General features: G+C 39.4%; 1 protein-coding gene across 1 annotated transcript; it reads left to right on the top strand.

Moving 5' to 3' along the window:
• Positions 1-6,745: 6,745 nt before the first annotated feature.
• On the top strand, positions 6,746-9,814 carry LOC113730027 (scarecrow-like protein 8). Its single transcript, XM_027254448.2, has one exon. It carries the CDS (start codon positions 7,121-7,123, stop codon positions 9,260-9,262), a length of 2,142 nt encoding a protein of 713 aa, XP_027110249.1. The 5' UTR covers positions 6,746-7,120; the 3' UTR covers positions 9,263-9,814.
• Positions 9,815-11,437: the final 1,623 nt, after the last annotated feature.

Here is an 11,437-nt window from a genome sequence, read left to right as displayed (position 1 = left end):
TCATCCAAACTTAGTAAACTCATAATAAAAGATGTGTGTCGTGTTTGGACAACTTATTTCTTGTAAATTTATTTTCCCAAGCATATTGCGATATTATATTGGAGTCGAAAATAAAAAACAAGCAACGAGAAGCCATAGATAAACATTTTGTCCTTTTTCGATAATATTCGACGGCTCCAGACGTGGGGAGAATTGGTAAGATTCCTTTGGCTTCTAGTGATACACTTTAGTCATCATTCTATATATATTATCTGAGAATGATAATTTTGATGATTCGCCACTTGAATAATTGAATCAATTTTTATTCTCATTTGATCCCTCACCTTAATATTAAATGTTTTGGGCTGGTTCCCCACTTTTCGGCTTTTCTTCTCTTCAACCAATGAAACAAACACCACCATGGAGAAGGGGCAAAAAAAAAAAAAAAAAAAAAAAGGAAGAAGGAAAAGGAGTAAAAGCGGACGCCTATCATTGGCCTTCTCTAAGCATTTAGCCACAACTTCGTCCAGAAACATATCAAAATAGCAGAGGGTTTTGGATCACGGTCGATGTGGCTGGACCTTGAACCCTGATACCAGAGGCAATCATTAACATGGGTGCTATAAATGCGTTGTTGACAATTGATTATTTTGGGATTTTTTACCCGGCCCGGCCCGGGGAGGAATTGATGGAATTTTATTAATATAATTATTTTTTATTTTTTATCTTATATACATCACATTAAAAAAAAAGTATTATAATATTTTAAAAAAAAAAATTTTATCCCAAATAATCTACTCGCTTCTTTGAGGGTAAATTCGACATAGTACTCTTATCATCTTCTACTCCTGTCTCTTATTTTGTCTGGCATCAGCAGGTCAGCATAAAATAATCACAAGCAGCTTGGAGGAAAGGGGATCAAAGTATTAATAACATAAAGTGAGTATTAGGAGTTTTTAGAGTGTCCAAAATGGTTAGGTAAGAAGGTAAATTAATCAGTACGCATGCTCACATTTGGGCAACAATATTCACAGTTGATTGCAGAGTGCGAATCTCAATTCTTCGATCATGGACCAATTAGGTCCTTTAGCATGTTGTGCTTGATCCTTCAAGCTAGGACCTTTTAATAATAATTTGTAGCAACTAAGAACCATTAATAAAAACAGTTGTATATACCATTATTTGGTAGTTGCCAATGTCCTAGACTTTATCACTTGATGTCAATTTTGGTGAAAAAAAGGTATGCAATAGAAAAATGGAGTTAGTCCCTCCATCCCACTTTAATAATGTTGTGTTCATTTTTCATCTGTTATAAATTATAATCAATTTTTCAATTAAAAAAATATGATTAACTTTTAATGTCTCTAAAATGCTCTTATCTAATGTACTTTGAACGGTGCAACTTTCAACAATTTTTTTAATTCATGCTTTGAATCAGTAATTATTTTGAGTTATTCAATAATTATTTTGATTCATGCTTTGAATAGTATAGCTTTCCATCGGCACTGCTGTTATGTAAATGTATAATGATTAATTATGTCCCTCATATTAAAGCAAGGGCATTTTAAGTAAACAATAAGTTAGATTTATTTTTTTCAATAAATATAGCTAAATTTTCTTAAACTGTATGAAAAATAAATTAAGACTATCAAAGTGAGATAGAGAGAGTATAAAATAATAAATTCTCCATAATACTTAAGCGCGATTTTCCCCTTGGGTGGTTTTTTTTTTTTTTTTTCTTTTGGGGAGGGGGGGGGGGGGGGGGGAGCCGTTTCAATGCATGCTAAAGTTAACGTCCGAGACTAGAGTTCACAGACTAATAATAATAATATGTTCCCTTAGGAAGTCAAGTACCTTCTGTTCTTGCGCCTGTTGAAGAAAGTCAACTACCCTGGGATCGGCCCTAATTGAGAGGTTAGGGGCAAAATGTGATTTCTCATGAACTCGAGGATTTAAGGATTCGCGGTCCAAAATACAGGACCAAACGTGTCAACAACCACTTAGATTAAGCGTAATTAGGATACCTTGAATTAGGCAAAGTACAAGTGGCTCAACATTTGGTCTATGCATGTTGAGAAGCTTGGATTCATTCCACGAGTGGAAATGCGTCTGGATTGATTTGCAAAACTTTAAAGTTCAGTTTGATAACTAATTTCATTGCATCTTTAGCCTGCACGCAACTGAAAGGTGTGAAAAGTCAATAATTTAAGCAATCAATACTAACAAGCGCCAGCGTGCCTGGCAATAAATAAGAAATAAAATATGAACGAACACCTTAACAAAACTGGTTTTGTTTTGTGACACGTGAATTCGCACTTTGGCTTCCCTTTCCCACCTCGAAGCCTTTGTACATTAATTTCCTTTATAAAATTTTTCAACGTCCGGAAAGAGGAGAAATTTTTATTGAACACTTTCTCTGCTGAATAAGAAGTTCATGTGTAATTATAGGAAAATGCTACAAAAAAAATTTATTTTTTGTTTTTTAAAAAATAATAATATTATATGGAATCTAAAATCCTGTGACTAACACAAACATTATAAATAATTATTTGGAACGATTGAAATGAAGGGAGGACGAAACAACAGAATCTACAGCTACTTCCTAGCTATTAACGCTCCACGTGTCCATGTGTAACGTATTAGTTAGTATAGTGTAGAACAGAGAGATTACTTGCCGGATTAACCGACCGACCCAAAACAACAGGGAAAAAAAAAAAAACCAGAAAATGGAAGCAGTTTCTTGCGGACACGGGCAAGCTCTTACTCGTTGGTGTTTGGCGGCAAATGGAACGCAACATACGGACGTTAATTTGAAGCAACAATTGGGCTGCTGAGGTATGAATGTGGAGAGCATTTGAAGATCAATTTGTTGATTGTGTGAATTGCAATGGAAGATAACTTAATTTAAATGGCCAGGGGATTGCCAACGCAGATTCCTCCCCTTTTGCTCTTCTCTGCACACGAATTCTGTATTCGGACGCGTGTTTGTTGCAAACACAAAACCTCGCCCGGGGGTTGCTGCTTCTTTTTTCTTTAAAAAAAAAAAAATTAATTTTTTTAATCAAAAGAGGAGTAGGAGGACTTGTTAAAGAAGCGAGAGGCAGAAGGGGCGGAGAAATTTTGATATTTTGTTAAAGGAAAAAAACCGCCAGTAGCCAGTCAGCCACCGCTGTTGTTTGGCTACCGGGAAAGGAGAAAAATCCATGTGCACGACCAAATCAAAATTGAGGCCAAGTGTCTAACATCTGGCAAACTTTCAAAGCATGGTATTGGGAAAATCCCAATTACTACTATTAGACTAATAACTTTGACACTGCACTATCTGCTTCAAACGATCATCTCCAACATTATTGAATCTCGTAGAGTGCTTTAAATTTGTCTTGATACAGGCCATCAGTTTTATGGATGGAACTTTCAAAAAGAATTTATATGTTGCCCCACAAGGCCTTGTTCGGACAGCAATTTTCTAAAGAAAAATTGCTACGTTTTCTGTGAACGTATTTTTTCAACCGCCTTTCTATCTCACATATATCAAATCGCTACAATAATTTTTCATACAAAAAATTCAGAAAAATGCAATCCAAACAAGTTCTAAATGTCCCCACAATGACCAAAGCCAATAATATTTGTTTAAGATATTGGGAATTAAGAATTTTTTATGTTTTTATCCATTTCATAAAAAAGCACAATATACCCATGTGCATAAAATAAGTTCATAATAATTGGCAATAGAACGGAACAAGTGATAGGCATAATTCATCAGTATTGATTAGTATAATTATATACCCAGTGGTTGTGAGGAGTTGTAGCTCAATAGTGATGTTTTCTTTTTCTGGGGTACAAAAAGGCCTTCATATTAATGAGTTGTGAAAAAAAGAGAAATGTTAAACTTTACAAAAGGGGAGGCGGAAAGATAATATAAATGGCTTTATAAAAAAACTATGCCAGATTTACACTTTACTGAAGGAGAACCGGGCTATACATATATATTCATCAACCTCTAATTGTTGTGGTGGAGTCGGTACTGGGGGCAAAAGATGGAAGAGTAAAAATGAAAAAACTATAACGATAATACATAAAAAATCAAAAATGTTATATGAAAATTTTATTTTCAATTACGTGTTTTACAATGAAAAGTATGATAAAGAAAGCGATACCATAACATTGACTGTATGAATAATTTGATTTTAAAAAGATTGATAGATTTTACTTGCCATACATTTTTTGGATTGTAAAGTAGGAGTACAAGATAAAATACATTTGAACTTGTTTTAGATATTTTAAGAGGGCAATTTGAGAGAGAGAGCATTGTTGAAAGTTTTGGGAATAATTCCAAAGAAACATTTTAAATACTTGAAAGTTTTCCTTGCAATTTTGTGATTTTTCAAGAACAGTCGAAGAGGGTTAAATTGACTGATAAAGTGAAAAAAATTATAAATAGAAATTCATTGGTCCAGAACTTACCACTTTTTTTAAAAAAAGAAGCAGTATAGTTCACACTTTCAAATTGCTACTTCGATGGGAAATGTAAATTACGAATTAGGTCCAAATATTCTTTTAATCATCAATGAAATTATCTTGCATCACAAAAGATGAAGAAGCAAAAAAGAAGAATATGAGGAGGTGGTAACGGTGACGATTCACGCAGGCAATTGGAGGGTGGAAAGGATGATCCTGTTAGCGCACGTGTAAAGGGCGCACTTTTCGTGATGTTATGGGATTGCATTAAAGCGTTATTGTCGTTAGGTTTTTGAGAAAGTCTTTGTAACTGTGCTGTCAGGTGATCAAAGCTGGGCCGGTACAATAGTAGTACTCCAGAGTCCAAAAGATCCATGCCAAACACAACCAATAAATAAAATTTAAAAAATAAAATAAAATTCCCAGAGGCGAGTGTTAAAAAATAAATAAATAAATAAAATGATATAGTAAGTATACTCCTAGAACAAAAGGAACTTCTGGGCAATGGATTCATTCAATACCCAGTCTCCCGCAGCCCACGCGCACCAAATCTTCGAATTTGATTTTGGAACTCTGCCTTGATGGCCGAGGAAATGCGGAGAGGGACCCCAGCTGTTAAAGGTCAGAGAGCGGTCGTACTTGTTCCATTTCTATTCTTTTGTGTTCTTTTTTTGGTCAGAAAGCATGTTTGAAAATTTGTACTGCTTTTTTCTTTTTTTTTTCTTTTGGGGGCTTGATTAAAAGATTGCAGTACTTGTACTGTAGAAGAGTATCGGATTTTTAATTTTTTCGCCAAGTCCATGTCCTTGTGGTGGTTTGACTGTCCCCTCCTCCGAGTTACCTCGTGACCTCTTCAACCCTCCCCTTCCTATAGTATAATATAGGAAGCTATTATTTTAATCAAAAAAAAAATCCTTTTCAGTCTTATGCTTTTGCTCTCATTCACCATAACCCGAATACCATTGGTAAAAACTATTGACTGCAAATTTTTAGCAAAAACTCCAAGTCATTCATAACTATTCAAATGCCCTTTATAGATGTCATCGATTATAGCTTTGTTATATGAGAGTTTGTAAGATTGTGCGATGCATATGCAAGATTCCGATGTATCAATTGAGATAAAAGTGGGGAACTAAAGAAAGCGAAACATTAATTTTCTTTATTTGGTAAAATGCTATTCCAACATTTGAAATTTGCAAATAGGGGAAAAAAATTTGCAATTGAATTATAAATTCAGATTTGCACTGCTTTGTGTATCACTAAACTCCTTTTGTATTTCAATGTGCAATAAAAATGTTATTTATTAATGTACATGACAAAACATTATCATAATTGAGCAGTTTATCATGCGCATTCATGACATCGGAGATAGGCATTGGCTTTTAAAGTCTGCGTTGTATTTATGTTGAAATATTATTTGAAATAATTATAATGGTATTTTTTATAATGTATTATATGCGAAAGAACAAGGGTGATTGATAAGATAAAAAGAAAAACAAATCGAAAAACGTCTTTTTTGCAAATAATAATCTCTTATTCAAACAAATCACATATCATGGAACAATTTGAAAGCACAATATCTTGAGAGCATATAGATTGGGAATGTTAAGATGTTGTCTAAAGTGTGTGCTCTTGAGACCATCCATCATATTCATATTCAATGAATGAATTTGTAGGTGTAGGTGGAGTCGAGTTTGAGGACAATAGCAATAATAATGTTTAAACGTATGTTTTATGTTCGATGTCATTCGAAAGAGAAATTGGCCATATTTTAGGTGACAACGGGTAAAAATATATACATGCAAAATGTTCGTTGGTTGTTGTTACTACTGAATAAAATAAAAGAAGAAGTAAATAAGTTTGACAATTGGATCAACACAATGGTTTCTTTTTTCTCCTTTTTGCGTCTGCATAAGTTTGCCCCCAATAAAATGTTTAGTACAACACAATCTGCATTGGATGTTACGGTATCATTAATGCGGGTGTTCGTCAGTTACACTAGCCACTTAAACATCATTGAGATTCCTCACTTTTTCGCACCCAATACACTCGCGAATGACAGACACGTGAACACCGGGCGCGTGATCAAAATTATCGAGGCATTCCCCAGCTCCGCTGAGACGCGACGGTTTATCCAAAAATTCAATTCCACCCAACCCCCCGCATCCATCCATTCATTTCACGGACCCTCTTCTTCAGGCAGACCGAGATTCATCTCATCTGACGGCCCAAAATGGAAGAAATCGCGTGCCCCCGGGTGTACATTAACCCACCTCCTGATTAAATAACGCACACAAAAACCACAAAAACTGGAGGACTCACAGCCAGTTGGAAACCTCATCTCTCTCTCTCTCCCTCTTTTAATTCTCAATTCCCTCTCTCTCTCTCTCTCTCTCTAAACTACTACACCTTCTTCTGTTATAATGACAAGAATCAATCCAATAGCTTAAAAACGAAACTCCTCAGCCCGTCCCACATCCCTCGCCCCCACCTCCCCAACACCCCCCGGCCCCTACCGCCCCATATTTCTTCCCCTACCTTTGCCAGAAAGCTCTCACTTTGTAATGCAGAATTTTTCTCAAAATCATTAGCTTTTACTATTCACTAGAGTAGTTGCATAGATAATTGGGAGCGCTGTCTGTTCCTCAGATACCATATTTTGAAACAAAAGCGTTCAAAAAACATGTCATCGGGGTTCTCCGGCGGTGGAGGGCCGGACTTTTTCACCAGCTCTGGAATCGCCACCGGAAGATCTACCAATCCGATGATGCCCACCATGAACATGAACATGAACATGAACGTGACCAACCCTTCGCAGCTACCCTACAGGTCAGCCCTGGCCGGAATTCTGCCGGACCCGGCTGCACAGATCGTCCACCGCGGCCCTGACTTGATCGGCAAACGATCTCTGACGGAGTTTCAACAGCAGCATCAATTACTCCAACAACAGCAACAGCAACAGCAACACCAGCAGCAAATGGGTGGCTTAGGACCGCTTTATAGTAATCTTCGCAACGTGAAGCCCAGGGTAAACTACCAGCACGCGTCTCCCATATCTCCTCTGTCGCCTGTAGATTTATCTGTTATCTCATCTCTTTCGCCTGAAGCCTCCTCCATTTCGAATTCTTCTTCGCCGATGAACCCTCGCTACGGCCGGCCTATTCTTCAACAATTCCGTCCCCAGCAGCAGCAGCAGCAGCAGCTACAACAACCACAACCACAACCACCACGGATGATGAGCAACTGCGGCTTGACTACGACTGCTAGTCTATCCAATGGAAACATCATCCAACCGGCCAGCTCTGGTGGTATGCCTAACCGACCTAACAAATTTATTCCGTCCAATATTAGCAGTAGCAGTAGCGTATCTTTTCCAAACTTGTTTCACAACCAGCGCGCAGTCGTGCCTATGCCCATGTCCGTGGGCATGGTTACCCCTGGCAAACAATTGTTCTCAGCACCTCAAGATCAGACGGAGAACAAGATGATGAATAAACTTCAGGAGCTAGAAAAGCAGCTCTTTGACGACGATGACGAAGGAGGCTGTGGCGGCGACGCTGTCTCCGTTGTTACGAACAGCGAGTGGTCTGACACGATTCACAGCTTGAACATGATCACCACAACCAACTGCAAGGCCATTTCTCCATCTCCGACATCATCATCGTCTTCCTGTTCATCGACCTCGGCTTCTCCGCCCATTGCTTGCCCCAAGCAGTCGATTGCTGATGTCGCCGTGGCAATTTCAGAAGGAAGGATGGAGGCCGCGACGGAGGTCCTCACGCGCCTTGCCCAGGTCGCTAACCCCAGGGGGACTTCCGAACAAAGGTTAACCGCTTACATGACCTCAGCACTCCGCTCGCGCGTGAACCCCACGGATTATCCCCCGCCGGTCACCGAGCTCTACACGGCGGAACACTCGGACTCAACCCAGATGTTGTACGAGGTATCACCCTGTTTCAAGCTGGGCTTCACGGCCGCAAATTTAGCAATTCAGGAAGCTATCTCCGGTGAGCAGCCAGCGGACAAGCTCCACGTCATCGATTTTGATATTGGTCAGGGCGGGCAGTACGAGCATTTGCTGCACTTGCTTGCGACGATGAAAGCTGACAAGCCCAGCGTTTTGAAGATCACTACTCTGGTGGATTCTGTGAATAATGGAGGGGAGGAGAGGCTGAGGGCCGTGCGCGGTAACCTCGAGGCATTGGCCAACAAGTTGGGCGTGTGCTTGAGCCTCAGAGTGACGAGTTTGAGGATTGGTGAGTTGAATCGGGAGAAGTTGGGGGTGGAATCTGACGAGGCTCTGGCAGTGAATTTTGCTTTCAGGCTGTACAGGTTGCCGGATGAGAGTGTCACGACGGAGAATTTGAGGGATGAGTTGCTCCGGCGGGTGAAATGGCTGTCGCCCAAGGTGGTAACCCTGGTGGAGCAAGAGATGGGCGGCAACACGGCGCCGTTTGTGACGCGCGTGAAGGAGGCGTGCGCTTACTACGGGCTGCTGTTGGACTCGCTGGACGCGACGGTGGGCAGGGATTGCCCGGACCGAGTCAGGATAGAGGAGGGGGTGGGTCGTAAGTTGGCCAACTCGGTTGCGTGCGAAGGGAGGGACCGCGTTGAAAGATGCGAGGTGTTCGGCAAGTGGCGGGCCCGGATGAGCATGGCCGGGTTCGAGCTCAAGCCCATGAGTCAAACCGTTGGTGACTCACTCCGTTCCAAACTCCACTCCGTGACACGTGGCAGTCAGGGTTACACCGTAAATGAACAGTCCGGTGGTGTCTGCTTCGGTTGGATGGGACGAACGCTCACCGTCGCATCTGCTTGGCGTTAATTCTACTCTTAATTCTTTTCTTTTGTTTGTTTTTCTTCCTTTTTTCTTTTCAATTTCCTAGCAAAATTATATATATATATATATAATTATTACTACTACTAATAATTGTTAAATATGCTACATTGGTACGTATTACTATTATTATATTATTATTTAACGTTACGGTGGCATTAAGCTTCTCTGTGTCGTGAGGAGAATGGGTAAGACCCACCCGCCAATGGGCAGGCAATAGCAGCCCAGCGAAAGATATGTTTGGATTCCTGGAAAATCTCTCTGTCATTTTTTACTTTGTAATATTGGGGTTGGGTGTGGGACTGGACGGGGGTTGGAGAGTGGAATTGAGAAGAAAGTGGTGGTGGTGGTGTTTGGCAATGTGCTGACTTGTGCGGTGGATTACTTTGCTCTCAACTCAAGTGTCAATGGATGTGGGCTCCATTAGTTAGATTATATATTTTGGTTATGGTTGGTCTCTGTTTGGGTAGTTCTAGTTGGGTGGATTACGTGTACTATTCACATTGGGTATGCTTATGGACCACAATCTTTTTCTTTTTCTTTTTCTTTTTTTAAAATCTTTCAATGCCCTTTTGTTAAAGATCAAAATTTCCTTTCCATAATTTCCTTTTGCGTACGCTCTGCAGCATATGGCTATTCTATTTGGCGGTAGTATAATAAGTGCCAGTTATACCACTTGTTGTTAGCAAACAAATACTACAAATTATTTGAACAATAAAAATAAGGAATCGGCGTTCACTTTCGCATGCGCGCGTAAGGATTTGGCTTTGCTTGGTAATGACGTTGCTCTACCAAACAGTTAACCAAACAGGGGTTGGCCTAATTGCTGATGCATCCTCAAACTTCTTTTCTGTTGAACCTGACAGCTTCTGCTGCTTACTTAATCCTGTACCAAACAAACACTACTTTGTTCTAATTCTTGTGATTAAACTCATTTTTATTCGTTTCCAGACTTTTTTTTCTTTTTTCTAAAAGAAAGGAGGAAGTCGAATGCGTTTGATTAGATGTGGAAGGCAGGATGAATTGAGTTGAGTTGGTACTCGTTAGTTTCGGGATTTTTTAGCTGAGCAGTGCCAGAGGAAATGACAGTTGAACGGGCAATCAAATCACTCTCTTGCAACTCAATACAATAATTTGCACACTTGGGAAGCAATCGTTTCAGAAGGTTGATGGCCAAAATTTGGTTAAAAAAAATAAGGTGTAAATTTCATAAAATTTCATTTTATAGTTACATGTTATGCAAAGTGACTTACATCGTGTGCAAACTGAATTACATGTTATATAAAATACACAAAACCGATTTGGACGGTTTCTCAATTAACTGCTCCGGCTCCAAATCCATAATTTGCAAACACTGACTGACATGGGCACAAAAAGATGTTTGTTTTGTTAGCAATATTAGAATTAGAATTAGTAGCTGCTAATTTTGGCTGGGTATAAAGCACAAGAAAAAAAAAAATACAAAAGAAGAGCTCAAATTATTTATTTTTTGGGCCTCGCTTTAGAAGAATTTAAATCGTTTTTTTCTCTTCTGGTTGTTATGGGAGCAGTGCTTACCTATGTGATGATGCGGCTTGTCGTCCCACCTGGCACCATGAAAATCATCGGATTTTGCAGGATCCGTCCCTCCTCGTACAATTTTTTGTTCTGCGTTGTACGGAGTTTCAAGTAGTATTTAGCCGGTCTTCCTTGTTATGGTCGAAGTCGATAGATAGGATTTGGACCCCCGGTCGAGCGATCCTTGTCAATATGACTCGCTCGGCCACAAATTGAAACTTGGCTCTTCTGCTTCTTCTTCTTCTTCTTCGTCTTCTTTTCTGGTCGTTCTTAAAAGTGTAGTACAATCCTTTCAAGTTTGACCGTGTCCTCCTAAAGTCTAAAAGCTTTTTGTTTTATGACAAACTAACAGCCCAGGAGCAAAGCAAGCATAAAATGCTACTCAACCTTCTGCGATTGTTTAAGCATGCATCTATAATGGACACTAATTCCTGTCTACAATTCAAACTTAAAGCGCCATGACATTCCTTATGGCAATAATGACATTCCTTTCATCGGACTACCCTTTCACCTTTTCCTCCCCATTTGCATTTTTCTCAGAGCCAAATCTTGTCAAGCACTTGAACCTTTCAACTAAACAAAGTTTTCATAAATTGTCTCGCAAGG

Source organism: Coffea arabica, chromosome 2e (assembly GCF_036785885.1).
Source record: "Coffea arabica cultivar ET-39 chromosome 2e, Coffea Arabica ET-39 HiFi, whole genome shotgun sequence".
Lineage (NCBI taxonomy): Eukaryota > Viridiplantae > Streptophyta > Magnoliopsida > Gentianales > Rubiaceae > Coffea > Coffea arabica.
Note: the sequence above shows the minus strand (reverse complement) of the source record. Positions and strands in the feature narration are given on the sequence as shown.

What these genes read in the sequence shown, in the direction of transcription:
- LOC113730027 (XM_027254448.2), top strand. Translation starts at nt 7,121, where the DNA reads ATGTCATCGGGGTTCTCCGGCGGTGGAGGGCCGGACTTTTTCACCAGC.